This window comes from Mastomys coucha, unplaced genomic scaffold, assembly GCF_008632895.1.
Source record: "Mastomys coucha isolate ucsf_1 unplaced genomic scaffold, UCSF_Mcou_1 pScaffold22, whole genome shotgun sequence".
NCBI classification, from domain to species: Eukaryota; Metazoa; Chordata; class Mammalia; order Rodentia; family Muridae; genus Mastomys; species Mastomys coucha.
The window spans coordinates 118,141,586-118,161,031 of NW_022196905.1; the positions used below are offsets into that span (position 1 = coordinate 118,141,586).

The 19,446-nt window shown below is 39.9% G+C and overlaps 1 protein-coding gene and 1 long non-coding RNA gene across 11 annotated transcripts in view; one reads left to right on the plus strand and one right to left on the minus strand.

Annotated features, from left to right (window-relative positions):
* Positions 1 to 19,446, minus strand: part of Sbno1 (strawberry notch homolog 1) — a 62,815-nt gene that overhangs the window by 24,761 nt on the left and 18,608 nt on the right. For 9 of the 10 annotated variants that reach the window (XM_031337936.1, XM_031337942.1, XM_031337937.1 and 6 more), the window contains 14 exons: positions 17,814 to 17,974; positions 16,404 to 16,537; positions 16,169 to 16,259; positions 14,192 to 14,353; positions 13,430 to 13,565; positions 13,251 to 13,356; positions 13,001 to 13,154; positions 12,281 to 12,463; positions 9,918 to 10,015; positions 7,709 to 7,860; positions 5,394 to 5,591; positions 4,186 to 4,353; positions 3,920 to 4,095; positions 3,303 to 3,433 (listed from right to left, as the gene is read on the minus strand). In XM_031337936.1, coding sequence (XP_031193796.1) covers positions 3,303 to 3,433; positions 3,920 to 4,095; positions 4,186 to 4,353; positions 5,394 to 5,591; positions 7,709 to 7,860; positions 9,918 to 10,015; positions 12,281 to 12,463; positions 13,001 to 13,154; positions 13,251 to 13,356; positions 13,430 to 13,565; positions 14,192 to 14,353; positions 16,169 to 16,259; positions 16,404 to 16,537; positions 17,814 to 17,974 — 2,050 coding nt within the window. Of the gene's footprint in view, positions 1 to 32; positions 67 to 3,301; positions 3,434 to 3,919; positions 4,096 to 4,185; positions 4,354 to 5,393; positions 5,592 to 7,708; positions 7,861 to 9,917; positions 10,016 to 12,280; positions 12,464 to 13,000; positions 13,155 to 13,250; positions 13,357 to 13,429; positions 13,566 to 14,191; positions 14,354 to 16,168; positions 16,260 to 16,403; positions 16,538 to 17,813; positions 17,975 to 19,446 lie in introns of all 10 variants that reach the window. The other variant, XM_031337944.1, reaches the window with a different exon arrangement.
* Positions 9,305 to 14,105, plus strand: LOC116068428. The gene is made up of 2 exons (XR_004109579.1): positions 9,305 to 9,371; positions 13,781 to 14,105. It is a non-coding gene; the product is annotated as an uncharacterized LOC116068428 (long non-coding RNA).

Consider the following 19,446-nt stretch of genomic DNA (forward strand, 5'->3'; position numbering starts at 1 on the left):
TTTAGCTCTCCGATCTGCTTGTAATGAAATACCTGAGCTGGCAGCTTCTGAGATAATAGCAATATTCTGTATTAAAATTAAAAAAGGAAACAAAAATCACCCCTGAGCAAAGGGAAAGAGAACTTCAGTGGACATTGATGGCCACCAGTATGTGGTCCAACTCTCTTTTCATAGTAATAAGATGCCCTAGTGTCAGCTGGGCATCTGCTGTGCAGAGTCAAGGTTAGCTGAACCAGTCTCCCTTACTACTAAGTATGAGCACATAAACAAGCTGCGGTCAGGGATGGATAGGTGGGAGACATAATACACAGGAGCAGTTCTGAAGAAGACAAGGCCATGTGTCCTGTAGCCTTCCGGGGCTTGCACAGCATGCAGTAACCACCAATCCTGACTTAAGCGGGGGAAATGATAGTGATCCAGCTCACAAGTAGAGAGTGCTTAACCTAACAAGCATGAGACCCTCAGTTTAAGGGCCAGAACAGGGAGGGTGCAGACATGATGTAATATGTATGACAGTGCATAGTATAATCATTGTATGCAGGAGGCCGAGGAGGAGAGAAAAATGAGTTCAAAGCCATCCTGAGCTACATGGCAAGACCCAGACTAAAAAAGACAAAAATAGTGGTGGTCCTTCCTATTCCAAAGGCTGAAGCAGGAGAATAACTTGAAACTAGAAACTGAAGAAAATGAAGACAGACTAGATAGAGTAAGTTCCAGTCTAAAGACAGGGAATTAAATAGAGGGCACATGCCTTTAATCCCAGCATTTGGGAAGTAGAAGAAGGTGGATTTCTGAGTTTGAGGCCAGCCTGGTCTACAGAGTAAGTTCCAGGACAGCCAAGGCTGTACAGAGAATCCCTGTCTCGAAAACCAAAAAACAAAAGGTTTAGCAATGCACTGACTTTGACAAATTCCTTTAACACTTGGGCCTAGGTTCATTACATAATCAAATAAACTCTATCTCAAATCACATTACATAATCAAATAAACCTGACATAGTTTTCTGGCCCCCAGAAGCAGCCAGAACACACTTGGTGTATGCATACACACTGAGGCAAAACACACATACACAAGTGGGCATGGTGGCATAAATCTTTAATCCCAACACTTGGAGGAAGGAAATGCAGAAGCAGGTGAACTTTAGTTCCAGACCAAAATGGTCTGGACAGCTCCTGGCCAACAAAGGCTATACAGTGAAAACTGTGGAAGAGCAAGGGTGGAGAGGGAAGGCGATGGCAGGGGAGAGGAGGAGACAGTCAGGAACTGTGACCTCAGCCTTTAATCACAGCAAAGACAGGTAGAATTCTTAATTGTAAGCCATCCTGGTCTACAGAGCTCCAGGACAGCTAGGGCTACAAAAAGCAGCCTTGTCTCAAAAAAGAAACAAACAAAAAAACAAAGACAAGGGGCTAGGGGCTAGAGAGATGGCTGGAGTGTTCAGCCATTAAGAACACTGGCTGCTCTTTCCAGAGGTCCTGAGTTCAATTCCCAGAAACTACAAGGTGGTTCACAACCATCTATATGGGATCTGAGGCCTTCTTCTGGTATGCAGTGTGCACGCAGATAAAGTGCTAATATACTTAAAATTTAAAAGAGAAAAACGAGACAAGACAAAACAAGACAAAAATCCTCATACACAAAGAAAATAAATATTAAACTTTTAAGAAAGCAATTTCTTTCTTTAGGCTTGAGAGAACTCAGTTAGGAACACCTGTTCTTTTTTTTTTTTTTTTTTCCCTTTTTGGTTTTTCGAGATAGCGTTTCCCTGTATAGCCCTGGCTGTCCTGGAACTCACTCTGTAGACCAGGTTGGCCTCGAACTCAGAAATCCGCCTGCCTCTGCCTCCCAAGTGGTGGGATTAAAGGCGTGCGCCACCAGTGCCCGGCAGAACACCTGTTCTTGCAGGAAACCTAGACTTGATTCTCAGCACACACATAATGGCTCACCACCATCTATAACTGGTTCCAGGGGACTCAATGCTCTCTTCTGGCCTCTAAGAGCACATGCAAACACAACATTCATACATACAAAATAAATAAAGTTTTTCTTTTTCTGAGATAATCACTGGCTGTACATGACCTCATTTGGTAACTGAACACATGAGGTTTTGTTGTTATTTTGTTTTTAATCAAGACACAGGCTCAATATATAGCTCTAGCTGGCCTTGAACTCACAGAAACTCAACTGCCTCTCTCTGGCTCTGAGATTAAAGTAATGCTGTAGCACTCACCTTCTAATCTTTTTTTTTTTTTTTTGCTTTTTGAGACAGGGTTTCTCTTTGTGGAACTAACTTTCCTAGAACTCTGTAGACCAGTTTGGCCACATTGACCCCAAACTCATAGAGATCTAGCTGACTTTACTAGGGGAGCTAGGATTAAATGAGTATGCCACCACTGCCCAGCACTATTCTTACTGTTCTAGACCCAAAATGACACTAGATATCATTACATTATGCTGACTAACAGCTAATTTTCCTTTTTAGTCCAAGTGTGGTTCCTTTAATCCTAACACTTAGAAGGCAGAGGCAGGCAAATCTCTATCAATTTGAGGCAAACCTGGTCCACACAGCAAGTTCCAGGACAGCTAAGGCTACACAGTAAGATTCCACCTCAAAATAATAAGAATAGTAATAAGGACTGGAGAGATGGCTCGGCAGTTAAGAGCACCGACTGCTCTTCCAAAGGTCCTGAGTTCGGATCCCAGCAACCACATGGTGGCTCACAACCACCCGTAATGAGATCTGATGCCCTCTTCTGATGCGTCTGAAGACAGCTACAGTGTATTACGCCAGAGTGAGAGGGGCAGGAGCATGCAGGCAAAACATTCATATACACAGATATCATAGCTCATCAATGTAAAATAAAAATAAATCTTTAAAAAAAATAAAAGACCTTTAAAAAAAAAGAAAGATTAAAGCAATCACGATGACATACTATTTTTATATTCACGTTAAGATATCCCTACATCTCTCAATTTAATTTTTCATACAAAGCCTCATATAGTCCAGGCAAGTTTATAACTCCTGCTCTAATGCAGCCAAGAAGAATGAGTTCCCAATTCTCTCCCTCCATTTCTGGGATATACAACCTCACTTGGCTTGTGAATTCAAAAGTTCAAAGGTTCTCATGCATCATACAGAATCTATACTGCCATCATAAAAACTCAAATGTGTAAAATAATCATTACTATTACTAATAAAAAACAGATTATTCAACAAGTAAACAGTCGATGCTGTAGGAGTGGAGAAATGGAGAACAGAGCCTCTTGAAGCTAACACTGAAAAGCACTTATGTGAAGAATACCTTGTCTCCATCCATGAACCTCTGCTTCTCCGTGATGTTTAGAATCTCCACAGGCACATCAAGCTCAGACCTCGACTCGTATGATATGCTTCCATCATCATTGCTCACGACCCGACCCTTGCGGCCAGTCATCTAAGAAATAAACATCAACAGAGTTTTAAGGAAATTGGCTGGGAGCATGAAACAGATATGCAACAAGTTGTCGCTGGGGACAAAGGAATGTGAGAAACTGGTACATGGTCACAATCACAAAATATGCACAACAGTAAGGACCCAAGTGTAGACTAAACAATCACACAATGAGGGCAATGCAGTCCTATCATGAGAAATAAAGCAGAAAAAGGCTTCTATGTACATTCATTTCACAGAATTTAAAGTGAAGAAAGGGACTGGAGAGATGATTCCGTGGTTAAGAGCACTGGCTATAAGATCACATCCCAGCAAACACATGGTAGCTCACAACCATCTGTCCTGGGATCTGATAGCCTCTTCTGACATGCAGTCATGGAGGCAAATAGAGCACTCATATTTATATAGAAACAAATTAAAAAAAAAAAACTTTTAAAGGTGAAGAAAAAGTTATCAAGAGGGAACACAGTATTAACCACATCTATTTACCTCAGCCACATTTTCAGGACCACCAAGTTCATCAATAAGTTCATCCAGGGTGTTTGGAGGAAGGTCTTCAGCTAATTTTTCTAGTTTATCAAGCAGGTCTTTCTTCATCTGTTGTGCCCTTTCAACAGCATCTTGACTTGTTATAAGGCTGCTGTTACTGTTGCTGTTACTGTGGGCTGATAAAGAACTTTTGTTAATCATGGTCAAATTTCAATACCTGATTGCATCAATAGCTCATTTCAAAAGCAGAAGTTTCTATGTGGTACCTGGTGCACTGTTGGAAGCAGGTGAGATGACTGGTGCAGAGGAGAAACTAGGTCGCTTTGATCCAAGACCTGATGCTAACAAGGCACTTTGAATGGAATCTGGATCTATACTTTTCTTCTTTTTTTTATCTTTGCTTTTCTTATGATCTTTCCTAATTAACCACGGATCTAAAAAGATCATGCAAATATGTATTAAATAACTTATTAGAACATTATGGAATCTTTAAAGAAGGTAAGTTTAGTTTTGCTAACTGACTACTTATATAAGTATTTCCAACCAGCAGTGTCCAGCGCACTCATTCACACACAGAGAGCTACCATTCTATATTCTGAAGTTAAAAATTGTAAGCCCATGGAAGGTCTGGTCTTGCAATCCCTTGATCAAAGAACTCAGGAATACTGAGGGAGAATAACAGGATCCAGAGTAAAGTCATATCCCTAAAATTTAATATAAAGAAATGAACGCACAGTTCTAAATCATCCAGGGCTACATAGTGAGATGCTCTAGCGACTTAAAAAAAAAAAAAAAGAAAAGGTACAAAGCTGGGCTCGGTTCTTTTTATCTTAGGGTCAAACCTCTAGTAGACAGACAATCTTGTTCTACACTAAGAAAAGATTAGAATCTGTTGGATCACAAATACTAAATATATGAAAAAGCTTCATTTATGTTTTTAAAGATTTGTCTAATTTTTAATCACAGGTATTTGTATGCATCTACATGGAGATTGATGCAGGTGTTTTTGGAGGTCAAATGCTCCTGGAGCTGGAGTCAGGAAGTAACAAGCCCTCAGTCCTAGGTGCTGGTAGACAACCAGGTTCTCTGCAAGAACAGTATGACAGGCTGGAGAGATGGCTCAGCGGTTAAGAGCACTGACTCCTCTTCCAGAGGTCCTGAGTTCAAATCCCAGCAACCACTTGGTGGCTCACAATCATTGGTCATGAGATCTGACACCCTCTTCTGGAATGTCTGAAGACAGCTACAGTGTACTTATTTACAGTAATAAATAAATCTTAAAACAAAAAAACAAAAACAAAAAACCACTATGACCACTGAGCCATGTCTCTAGCTCCTAGAAAAGGTTCTCATTATTTGTCTTTGAGATAAGGTTTCACGGTATAACCCCGGCTGGCCTAAAACTCAGAGATCATTCTGCCACACAACACCTCAGTCTACTGTTCAAATGGAAAACTTTAGTGAACTAACTCACCGTCCTCGTTGTCTTCACTGGACTCATCTCTGAAGGGATTGAAATCGTCATCATCCCCAGAGCTCATGTTTTTAGAGCTCTCATAGTCACTTTCTTCATTATCAGAAATATCAGACTCACTTCCACTGTCGTCAGAACTGCTTCCAGTAAGGCCACCAACTTTTCGTGCTTTTTTGGCTTCTCGAGTAATTTCTTCACCTATCCTCAAAAGCCAGAAACAAGACTCAGCTAGAAATTCATTGTATATTTTTGCTTTTCTTTGTTTTGAGGTATGTTTTTGTGTGTGTGTGTGTGTGTGTGTGTGTGTGTGTGTGTGTGTGTGTGTGTGTGGCCCTGGCTGTTCTAAAACTTGCTCTATAAAACCAGGCTGGCCTCAATCTCAGAGAGCTCCACCTGCCTCTGCCTGCTGAGTTTTGGGATTAAAAGTGTGTGCCACAACTGCCCGGCGTACATTTAGTGTTTCTAAAGACCTGCTGTGTCGTATTTCAGTTTGTGAGTTGAGTCTAGTGAGAAGTGCAGACAGCAAGAATGTACATGTGAAGAACAAAGCAAGTTCACAAGAACGCAGGTATTGTCAGCTACACAACAAAAAAACTACATGTATAAATACAAACTCAAAACTGATGAGAAAAAAAATGAGGGCCTGGATTAAATCACAATATGCATGCATAAAATTCTCAAACCATAAAAATTAAATAAAAACTCAAGATTAAGTTGAAACAGAACCAAAGTCACACTTACAATTAACTACTAACTAGTTTTCAAAAGAGTAACAGAAACTAAACATAAAATGCCTAGAAAAATTAAGGAATCAGCCAGGTGTACAAGCACAAGTCTCTAATCCCAGAATTTAGGAGGCAAACACAAGTCTGCCTCTGTTGAATTCAAAGCCAGCCTAGTCTACAAAGTGAGATCGAGGCACATTAGGATTGCATGAGACAATGTCTTGACAGATAAAGGGAGTAGAGAGAGACACAGACAGATGACATCCTGATATATAAAAACTGATTTTCAAAGATAATTAAGTGGTTGATTTGAATTACCTAATATTTAAAAAAGAGATTATGAATGCTCAAAAACTCAAATCAAAACTCCATGAAGTTTTCTTACTAACCGAACAGAGAAAACCTAACTTCTTGTGAAACAACATGTCAGCTTCTCTAAGATACTACTGATCATGGGACACTAATACTTCCTGTGTTCTTCAGTTAAAATGTACAGTGGGTGTGCTACAGTGGCAGTAGCCACTCACTCACTTCAGGTGCATTACAAATAAAGGAACCACTGAAATGGCTCAGTGCACAGAGTGCTAGTCACGAAGCCTGAGGAGCTGAGGAGGACCCCAAAACCTACATGGACAAAAGAGGGGATCAACTCCTGCAAGTTGTCCTCTGACCTCCACACTAACAATGATACGTGGGCACCCATGAACGAATGCAATAAAAAAGATTTCAATATGAAGTATCTTGTCACATCTGATATCATTACAAGAGTGTCAGGTCATTAGTCAAATATGACAGAAAGCACCCAATCAGATATTCTACTTTACAATAATCCAAGCTAATTATCAAACACGAATGAATACAATTCCTAATAATTAAGAAGTACGTTATGGACTGGAGAGATGGCTAAGCGATTAAGAGCACTGACTGCTCTTCCAAAGGTCCTGAGTTCAAATCCCAGCAACCACATGGTGGCTCACAACCATCCGTAATGACATCTGATACCCTCTTCTGGGGTGTCTGAAGACAGCTACAGTGTACCTACATATAATAAATAAATAAATAAATCTTTAAAAAAGAAAAGTATAGTAACCAAAGCACTAGTTAGCAAGGCAAACATAACTCCTGCAACTCCAGCTGCTCCAAAAACTGAAAGAGGAAGAATGCAAGCACTGCCTAGTACTACCAAAAAATAGGGGTGGGAGGATGGGGTACTGCCAGCCATTACAGAGTTACCAAAGAGCAGCTCTGACAACACAAGACTAAGTGAACCTAGAACAATCCTAACAAGCCCTCTAATTTCCTAAGACTAACCAACAGGAAAAAGCATCAGACCCTTTCTCTTCAGGTAAGTCAGGATCAACAGCTAATTCTAAACAAAGACCAACAGCACTGTCAGCATCAACTACTTAAAGAAAAATGCTGGGCAGTGTTGGCGCACACCTTTAATCCCAGAACTTGGGAGACAGAGGCAGGCAGATTTCTGAGTTCGAGGTCAGCCTGGTCTACAGAGAGTTCCAGGACAGCCAGGGTTACACAGAGAAACCCTGTCTCGAAAAACAAAAAGAAAAAAAGAAAAAAAAAACCACTCACCTTTCCGCTTCTTTATTTTATTTTCTTTACAAGGACTATCTCTTGGTGAACTGTTGTTACTTGGGGCTGTCAAATCAATTCCTAGCAAACTATAAAGTTTCTTCCTGTCTGGAGCAGGGAAGTGTTTTTCAATCAGTGACTGCAATACCCCTCTGTAGGAAAAAAAGCAGTGAAACTTACTACTTCATGAGGCACCTGTGGAATCCTTACTAAATATATTTAATACAATTTCTTCAATCTTAAGCAATTTTCAAAACTCAGCTAAAGTAAATTTTAAGAGAAGCCTGTCCAATACCATTTTGCAAGACACACACCCATCCCTTATACTTTGTACTGCTTACATTAATCAGTAGGACAGAGACTGAGGAAATGACTCAGTGAGTAAGAGCTTGCTCTGGAACAGTAATTAAGACCTTAGATCAAATCACCAACAAACCAATTAAAACAGAATGACTGTAACCCAAGCATAGGAGGGGGAAACTAATCCTGACTGATGTGAGCTAGTCAGTTTGTTTGAAATGGCAGATCTTCAGTTTTGAGACCCTTCCTCAAGAGAGTGAGAGAGCAACACAAGATATTCAACATGTTGCTGTTTACAAGTGTGTACACAGGAGCATACACTACATACATGTGGGTGCGTACACATACATACACCATCCATACACAAAAAGCAATTAAGATTAAGAGTAAAGGGTTTTAGGAGTGCATAACAATATTTGCCTGTAGTCACAACTATTGAAGGAAACTTAGGCAGGAGATTATCTTAATCCCAGAAATTCAAGACTGCCCTGGGAAATACAGCAAGACCCTTATATAAAACAAACTGAACAAAGAGGTTACTGAAACTAATTTCATTAATAGTACATTTACTTACTTCAATTTTCAGTCTTTAGTGTATAATCAGTAAGATGTCTTACAATTATAATACACCTTAATTTACATTTAAAGATATCTTTGAAACTTAGTGTGCTTCACACTACACCAACAACATAAATGTACTTATAAATTGCTCAGGTAGCTTAATGTGAATAGTAGAAGTTACTCAATGATTCAAATCAGAAAGCTATTCCACAAGCAATTTTCAGTGACAGGAATTCCCAAAGCACTTGCACATGTTCCCAAAAAGGGTACAGAACAGCCTCAAAGCTATTATGCTGATTTATTATCACTTAATATTTTCTAAGGTTTAAAAAAAATTTAAATTTGTGTATGGTTATTTTTTGCCTACATGTATGTCTGTTAACTACATGTATGCCCAGTACTCTCAAAAGGCACAGAGTTGTAGTTGAGAGGAACCATGTGGGCAGAAGATCAACTTTAAGAGCAGGCACTGAGTGGCCTTAAACTCTAAGCCATCTCTCCAGTCCCCTCAATTAACTATTTTTTTCTTCAGGATTTTGTTGTTGTTGCTGTTGTTTTTGTTTTCGAGACCAGGTTTCTCTGTATAGCCCTGGCTGTCCTGGAACTCACTCTGTAGACCAGGCTGGCCTCAAACTCAGAAATCCACCTGCCTCTGCCTCCCAAGTGGTGGGATTAAAGGCGTGCCCCACCACTGCCAGGCTTCCTTCAGAATTTTAAGACAGTGACTCACTATGGCCTACAATGGCCTTGGACTCTCAGAGACCTGTTGCCACTGACTCCCTAGTCCTAGGAACCAAGGCAGGTAGGTGCCACTATGTCTGATCTTCAATTATCATCTAGAACTTTCTGAAATGGCAATTCCAATTTCCACTTTTCATCTTTGTAAAATTTTATCTTAAAAAGAAATTATATGTATGTCTGTATATGGATATGAGGTATATGCTGTACATGTGATCTCAGAGATAGGAAGAGGGTACTAAGATACCCTGGAGCTAAGGGGTTCAGAACTAAAGTCAGGTCCAATAGGAGAGCAATATGGGCTTAAACACTGAGGCATCTTTACATTCCCCAATATTGAATAGCAAGGGTTATTTGAAACACACACAATTAAATCTGAAGTTAAGCTAGTTTCAAGATTTATAAAACAAAATCCCGCTGTTAGTCTAAATGCTCTCTGTAAAGCATTCCAATGCTCAGCACTTCAGGACTATGCGTCACCCACCTGTTATTTCCCAGAAGATTTAGTATAAAGAAGGAAAGCACAGAACCGTAAACCTCAGATAACTTTGAAAGGAGATGCTAAAGGTTCATCTAAATTAATATTCAAAAAGAAATTTAAAAACATTACTTGGCAGTTGAAACAAAATCATTTAGTTCTCCTCCACCTTCTTCCAAGGCCTCTAAAGTCCTGGCTTCTCCTGTAGACTGCAGACCAATTACAACACACTGGGAAACACAAAATACACACCTATGAGTAACATATTATGGCTTCTCACTAAACCACATGTTGAATATCTAGGAAAAAAAAATTTTTTTTTTAATTTCAAAAAATGACACCAACACATTAGATTAGTTTGGGCTTTATTTATTCTATGTGAGCTATGTCAAAAAGTGGATAAAGTATGCCCAGGTATGGTAGGTAGCACTTGCCTTTAATCCCAGCAGTCAGGAGGCAGAGGCAGGCAGAATTCTTGAATTTCAGGACAGCCAGGGATATGTAAAGTCCTTGCCTCCCTCTAATCCCCAGAAACAAAGTCAGAGGAAATATATTTCGTCCCTGACCTCATGGAATTCACAATGTTTAGTGTTTTGTGTGCATGCGTGCATGTCTGTAGCACTGGCTGTCCTTAAAACTCTCAATTTCCCTGCCTCTGCCTCCCAAACTTGGGGAATAAAAGGTATTTATCACCACTGGCAAGGCAACCCTTGGTGTGTTTTATCCAGATACGTAATCAAACAAAGCTAGCAAGCTTAGGGTAATACTTAAAGCTAATCAGGAAAATAACACTCCTGAACAAACTACACAGCATTTATATTTGCTATACTAAGCTGAACTTTCTCAACAGTCATCACTGAAGCACACGTGGAACTCTGATATAGCCACAGCTAGCCCTGAGCTTGAGATCTTCTAGTCTCTCAAGTGCTTGAACTACACACACACACACACACACACACTCACACAACCTGTCACTTTTCGGGTTTTCTGTTGTTTGCTTTTCGAGAAAGGTTTTCTCCGGTTAGCCCTGACTCCTCTATAGACCAGGCTGGCCTCAAATTCAAGAGATCTGCCTATGTCTACCTCCCTGGTGTTGGGATTAAAGGCATGAAGTACCACTGCCTGGTTTAGAATTTATTTATTTATCTATCTATTTATTTATTTTTGGTTTTTCGAGACAGGGTTTCTCTGTATAGCCCTGGCTATCCTGGAACTCACTCTGTAAGCCAGCCTGGCCCTGAACTCAGAAATCCACCTGCCTCTGCCTCCCAAGAGCTGGGATTAAAAGCATGTGCCACCACTGCCCAGCTCTAGAATTTTTTCTTTTTTTAAAGATTTATTTATGGGCTGGAGAGATGGCTCAGCAGTTAAGAGCACAGACTACTCTTCCAGAGGTCCTGAGTTCAATTCCCAGCAACCACATGGTGGCTCACAACCATCTGTAACAGGGATCTGATGCCCTTTTCTGGTGTATGTGAAGATAGCTACAGTGTACTCACATACATGAAATAAACAAATCTTTAAAAATAAAAGATAAAAAAAAAACAGATATTATGTAAGAATACTGTAGCTGTTCTCAGACATCCCAGAAGAGCGCATCAGATCCCATTACACATGGTTGTGAGCCACTATGTACTTGCTAGGATTTGAACTCAGGAACTTCAGAAGAGCAGTCAGTGCTCTTAACTACTGAGCTATCTCTCTATCCCCTAGAATTTATTTTTAAGGCTATCTCAAACTCTTTAACACAAGGCAAATTATGGTAGGAAATACCTACAATCCTACTACTTGTAAGGCAGGAAGACTGCCATGAGGTTCAGCCTAAACAACCCACCAAATGCCAAACCAGTCTATTACAGAACAATACTAACTCAAAAGTAAACCAATGATAAAAAAAAGTTTTTTGTTTGTTCTTCCAGACAGGGTTTCTCTTTATAGCCCTGGCTGTCCTGGAACTCACTCACAGGCTAGCCTCCAACTCAGAAATCCACCTGTCTCTGCCTCCCAAGTGCTGGGATTAAAGGTATGTGCCACCACTGCCCGGCTAATAAAATAAATTATTAACACAAATCTGACTGCAATAGTATTTTTAGTAACATCCATCTAAAAGACTATTCCAGAGAGGGACACAGTGATGCAGACCTTTAGCCTTTAATCCCAACAAACTCAGTTTGAGTCCAGCCTGGTATACATTTTGAGTTCCAGGATAGCCAGAGCTATGTAATGAGACCCTGTCTCAAAAAACCAACAAATAAACAAATAAAGACTACTCTAGCCAAGCAGCAGTGGTGTATACATTTAATCCCAACACGCAGAAACCAGAGGCAGGTGCATCTCTGAGCTTGATGCCAGCCCGGTCTACAGAGTGAATTTTAATAGGGCTACACAAAAATCCTGCCCCTCATCTCCAAAGACTTTTCCACTTAAAAGACCTCATTCCACAAAGACTAACTAACTGAGCACAAACTATACCAGATATCTACCCTCCAACTTACCTTCCCATTCTTGATCTCTTCCCGAGCCAGCTGCACCACCCTTTTCACTTTGGACGCTATACACAGGTACTTAAAAAACCTCTGGTGAGCAGACCAGAACTGACCCCACATAGATTTCTTCATTCTCTGCTCAGCATCAATCAAATCTGCAGCTTGTTGAAATCGCTCTCTAGCGATAACCCACTGAAAACACATAGAAAACATTTTACATATGTTTTTGAATATTGTTACTTAAAAGTGATCCCTTAAACCAAACATGTTGGCCATGCCTTTAGTACCATCACTCAGGAAGCATGAGAATCTCTGTAAGTTCAATGTCAGCCTGGTCTACGTAGCAAAGGGAGTTCCAGACCAGCCACAATGACACAGGGAGACCCCATCTTCACAAAAACTAAAAATGACTTCTTCAACCAAAATAATCTGCAGTCACTTGGGACAATGCCTGGACAATTTCCAGGATGCTCCCACATAACTGTCTCAAAAAGTACACTTCCTAAAGCTGTCATTATAGGATATGATTATACTGTAATTTTGAGTTCAATTTGCACTGAATATGAATTACCATAGAAAATAAAAATACAGAAAATATAGTCAAATAAGCAACTGTGATCATCTGTTGTTTTACAGCCTAAAAACATTCTTCTATGTTGAAACTTTTCAACGGAAAATACTCATTAAAAACAATTATCAGGCACATTAAATACAGACAACATTTCTCACCAGCTTGACTGCTTTGTTATACATTTTAACATAGCTTTGAGAAAGAAGAACTTCCTCAATTTTGAAGGTCACTCCAGTAAAGCTGAGCTGTCGTGCAATGTACATTCCTCTAAGCTTCATATCCATAGCAACAATTTCCATGGCACCAACACCTCTGAACAAAATTAAAACATACAGTAACCATCAATACACAAAGCAGGACTTCTATACAGAAAGAGTTCTGGAAAAACAGTGCCACAATCCTCATTACCTGCGTTCCACGGCTTGGATAAAATCGCTGAATTCTCTGAATGGAGTTCCCTCACCCCATATTCCAAGACGGTTCATATAGGCCATGTTGCGTGGTTCAGAAGCACCTAGTAAACATCCAAAACTATTATAGCTGTAAAAGTAACATGCAAATATATTTCTGATTAAATATATACTCACCAGTAGCACTGGCATACACAACTCTTGCTTTTGGCAATTTGTTCTGAAGCTCTAAAACAGCCAAGCCTGTCTTGGTTGGCTTTGAAGAACCAACAGGACATAAGTTTTTTGCTTTGTGACATTCATCAAACACTATCTGTAAGGAAGAGCTAAGGAATATATCAAAGGGCAGGAACTATTCAGGAATGTTGTCTATAGAATAGGAACCCACGGGGGACTTAAGGTTCTATATATAGATGAAGACATCTCTGACTTGTCTCTATTCCTTTCCCTTATACTGAAAATTCTGAGGCATCTTGCTCAATGTGGTATTCATTTCAGCTACAAATTTTTTTTCTTAACAAAATGCAGGAAAGGATCCACTGAGGCAAGAACTATGGTCTACAGGGAGAATTTCAGGAAACCATAAACAAGTGGCAACTAAGTTAAAACAGCACTTCAGAACATGGGGTTCTCTGGACAGCAGCAGCTATACTGTAAACAAATAAGGTGGGATACACTAAATGAATGAGGCTTCCTCAGTTTCCTCAAGTACTCACCCCATCACGAGAACAGGCATCATGAGCCTCGGTGGTGCACAGAGGATGTAGCCACCCCCAACACATGACAATGCATTGCCAGTTTCCTGGGACTAGAGTCCAGGACTAGTAATTATTAAATTGATCACCCTCCAAAAAACTCACTCAATATTATTTTTTCTAAAGGCCTAAGTGTATGTAACTTTTCATGCCATCAAACTCAACAATTCCTATTAAAGGATACCACTCCATCAAAGTCGTCACCACACCAGTGCAGAAGCTGTTTCAACCTGGTCTTATATTTACCACCAGACTGGCTTTCACCAATAAGGGAAGAATAGGTAGCAAAAATAACACCTTTTTTCACACTCCCATTGTGTTTGGAAGAAATCTTTCCATATTTAAACTAAAAAAAAAGAAGAAAGAAAAAAAGAAAAACCAGAAGATTAATTAGTACACATTCCTTGAAGCATTATCTACTCAAATTACAATACTCAACATAATAGGTTCATGACAGACTCTGAAAAATCAATACATATATGACAACGCATGAACCTTACTCTACAAAAATGCACACATATCACCAACATACCACCAAACAAACAAAAACCCATCAAATCAGCTTCCCTACAGAGGTACAGCACTGGCTATAAGCAAAACTCGAACTGGGCTAAAGAATAGAGAAATACGAGCAGACGGTTTAGCTAATAGGCTTGGGGAAGGGGTGTGACTCAGTGGTTGAGGACAGCACTGAGCATGCCCTGGGTTCTATCCCCAGCACCTCCAAACAGACAATTCGGAGTAATGTGCCCACTGGTTACACTGCTCACAAATAAACATACCTAGATGTCAGACACATGTTTTAGGCTTAAACTGCAGTCATTCAAAACATAGCATATTAACTGCAGATCTACTCAACTAAATACAAACTAATCAGAAAAGTCACTGAACTACTGAAAGAAGCCAGTGGGGACATGGATCTCAACAATGGGCCACATGTAAACATATGAAAAACAGATTTCCATTCTATGATTTTCATATATAGTAGGGAGATATTTGTAGGAAACTTCTTAGCCAACAAAGGCACATAGTACATATTACAATTTATGCCAGAAGGGAAGACTTGGTAGCACATGCCTATAAAGCCAGCATTCAGGAGTCAGTGGTAGGTAGAGCTCTATGAGTTTGAGGTGAGCCTGGTCTACATATTGAGTTTCAGGACAGTCAACGAGAGTTCCAAGACAGCCAGGGCTACATTGTCAGACCTCGTCTCAAAAAATAAAAAGAACAAGATTCATGCCAGGCATGTGTGAATTAAGAAACCAACATGGGCTAATATATGTAGTAAGACTACATTCAAAACAATAGAATATGCTAGATAGGTACTAAAATTCTTTTTTTTTTTTAAGGTTTATTTCTTCATTTTATGTATATAGGAGTATACTGTATGGTGTCTTCAGACACACCAGAGGAGGGCATTAGATTCCATACAGATGGCTGTAAGCCATCATGTGGTTGCTGGGAATTGAACTCAGAAACTCTAGAAGAGCAGCTAGTGCTCTTAACCACTGAGCTATCTCTGCAGACCAAGCATTGAAATTCTAATCATGTTAAAATGTGTTTTAAATATAGACACCCATTTTCTTGTTACCACATTAACATAAGCAAAGTCATTTAACTCCATTGTTAGACAAACACAAACAGGTCACAAAAGAGTTTACAAATTAGAACGATTCTTTCTAGGCTGCACAAATGTGTTGACTATGGTGACTGGTGCACTACTTTTCTATATACAGGCAAAGAAAGCACTCTAGAAACTAAGACAATACAACACCAGAGACCAAAATGACAATGTCATTACACCAGGGACCATGCCCTCATTGTTTGCCACTAAAACATCCATGACTTGGCATGGGTTCTGTGGAATAACTCACTGAATCCTTGTAACAAACCCAATTCTCTAACTCTCCCTGAAAATTACTCTCATTCTTTTTTTTTTTGGTTTTTTGAGACAGGGTTTCTCTGTATAGCCTTGGCTGTCTTGGAACTCACTCTGTAGACCAGGCTCTCCTTGAACTCAGAAATCCACCTGCCTTTGCCTCCCAAGTGCTGGGATTAAAGGCGTGCGCCACCACTGCTCAGCTTACTCTCATTGTTATGAGAATAACACAAGTCAGTATGCATTCATTGATAGCCCCACTGAACAAGGAAGCTTCCATACCTTATTTAACGAATGGACCAAAATGTTTTTTGCTCCAATATCCCTTAAATCTCTTTCAGCATCATATTTTAAGTCATTTGATACACTAAACCTGTCCAAAAAAGAAAAAGTTAAATCAAATTAAACTTTAATTCTACTTTTGGATAGAACTAAGGTATAAAGATATTGATACTATAAAAAGAAGTATTCATTTAAATTCATCCTGATATGCTAATCAGTCAGTCTTTGTACTTACCACAATGCTCTTTTTCTACTCAACAAATAGTTTTCATATATGATCCCTGCTATTGTCCGGCCTTTACCCACACCAGCACCATCGCCTATTAAGAAGCCAGCACGGTCTCCGTTAGGGAGGAATGTTTCATGTTGCTAAAAAGAAGATAAATTGGGAAATTTTTCTCATCAAAGTAGCTACTGATAAGGTGGCCCTGCTTTAATAAATAAGCTCCCACCCAACAAAAACAACCATGAAAAAGGGTCGTCATTCTTCCTTCATGCAATTTGATATATTAGACTGACCCCTATCATGAATATTCTCTATGTATAGGAACTAAACTTTTTCCTTCTACCCTGCCACATAAAGCAAACAAATGGGTGAGGTGCCCCCCCCTTTCTAAACACCTACTACGTGATACATAAATCATGGGGACAGTTAGCTAGTTACCACAATGCTTATCTTACAGAAAGGAAGTTGAAACAAAATCTCTTCAAGCATACCTGAAGTGAGTACGATTCCCGTGGCACATTACCAATAGACTTGAGCAGCACAGGACTGCCAGTTTAGTAACTATGCAACAGTATGGGCACTCAAGTCTTTAGGCAGGGAAAAGAGGAATCATATACCTCAGATCCCCAGTAGCATAAGTCTTAGATCTTAGAGAAAAGATATATGTAAGGCCCCACACTAACAACAGTCCTGTAACATCAGAGGTCATGACTTGTTATTTCTACTAGCAAGCACTCTTCTAATAGCTGCTGCCCCTTCTCTGTTCCTAATGTATTGAACTTTTTATTTTTTCCCAGGCAAGGCTTCTGTGTAGCCCTGGCTGTCTTGAAACTCACTCTCTACACCAGACTGGCCTAGAACTCAGATATTTGCCTGCCTCTGCTAGGAATAAAAGCATGTACCACCATCACCCGGCTAACACAGAACTATTGAAAAATTCTATTTCCTAGTTTTTCTGGCAAGGAAAATTTACCTTTATTAAGATTGTATTTTATAGGGCTTGTAAAGAAGGCTCAGTGGCTAAGAGCACCTGCTACTCTTCCAGAGTACCTGAAGTTTGATTCCCAGCACAGACCAAGTAAATGACAACTGACTGTAACTCTAGCTTGGAGAGGAAAGGATCCAACTTCCTCGACTGGCCTGTATCATTACCTGACACCTCTGAAATGCACTCATGAGACACACATATATAAGTAAATGAGTCAGGTATTGTACACACCTTTAACCTCAGTACTAGGAGGAAGTAGCAGCTGAATCTCTGAGTTTGAGACCAGCCTGGTCTACATAGAAAGTTCCAGGAGACCCAAGGCTACAAGGAGACTTGAATGAATCAATCAATGAATGAATGAAGTAATGGAAGGAGTGAAAAAAAATTTTAACTTTATGTACCAACATAAACCATCAAACTTAACTAATTACCTGGGCCGCATAGGTGACTGCTTCAAGCTGCAATGCGGAGAGCCAGCCATTATCAATGGTCTCTTCAGAGATGGAGGTTTTGTACCAAACATCAGGAGGAGTGACACTGGACAGAGAGCTAGTCTCCACCACTGCATCGGGGTGACGCAGGCCAATTTTTACTAAACAAAGATTTTAAAGTATTTCATTTCAGTCATTTGAGTAGCATTTCCAGTCTTATTACAAGATAGTACAATATTTGTCTTATGACAGAAAAAACACTAACTACTCACTTTGAGCTTCTATATAAAATTAATAATTGTAACGTACTTCTCAAATTTCACAAAAATTACCTAACTACGCAGTTCAGAGATAGATGATGAAAAGATCTTAAAAAGCAGACCTCCTCAGGAAGCACAGGCAGGCAATGTTCCATGCCAGCCCCACAAACCCAACACAGCTAGATATGGTATGGCACAGCACCAGTCTCATCTACCAGGAAAGATGAGGTGGTGGGATCAGTTGAGCTGAAGGCCACACTGAATACAAGGAAACCTGATATCAAAGGGTTAAAAAAAAGACAATTTTCCCTCTTATTACTCTTAATGTAGCAAAAAGGTTTAAATTTTCATACAAAAGCTAAAACTTTTTGGTTTTTTTTTTTTTTTTTTGGTTTTTGAAGACAGGGTTTCTCTGTATAGCTCTGGCTGTACTGGAACTCACTCTGTAGACCAGGTTGGCCTTGAACTCAGAAATCCACCTGCCTCTGCCTCCCAAGTGCTGGGATTAAAGGCACCCAGCCCAGCTAAAACTTAACTTTCAACCTCATATAATGGCCACCAAGAAGTTAGTCACATTACACAAAGGCAGGCAGGAAAACAGCATTAATAAAAACCAATGAAGTCCCGCCCATGGCTCTTATGGCAATCCCAGTACAGCATTGACACAGGATCAAAGCAAACGAAAGCTTGAAGCAAAGACTATCTCAGTAATGCCAAAAGGGTATGGCCCCCAGGCAAGGCAGCTCACACCTTTAAACTCAGCACTCCAAGCATTCAGATAGTAGATCTCTTTGAGGACAGCCTAGCAGAGAATTCCAAGCACACAGAGAACCTGACTCAAAAACAAACATCAAAACGACCAAGAATCAAAAGAAGGCTCCAATGTGCCTATGATTTGGATAAGGTGTGAAAACTAGTGTAAACTCACAATGTATGTTTATTATCTCCATAATTAACCTTAATTTTATAATCACTACTTACATAAACAAAACTAGCTAGCAACAAAATAAATAAACCCAAGGATTTACTGTCATGGCTTTTAAAGACTTTAACCCCAAACAAGGTTCTAAATTTGTCTAAAAGCGGAAAAACAGTAAAATTTCCAAAAGGTAAATTCCATTTAAACCATAACCAGGCCAGGCAGTGGTGGCGCACGCCTTTAATCCCAGCACTTGAGAGGTAGAGGCAGGTAGATTTCTGAGTTCAAGGCCAGCCTGGTCTACAGAGTGAGTTCCAGAACAGCCAGGGAGGGCTACACAGAGAAAACCTGTCTCGAAAAACCAAAACCAAAACCAAACCCAAACCCAAACCTCCATAACCAGGTATTGTGGGACATGATTGCAATCCCACCCAGTAACCCAGGCAAGGGGACT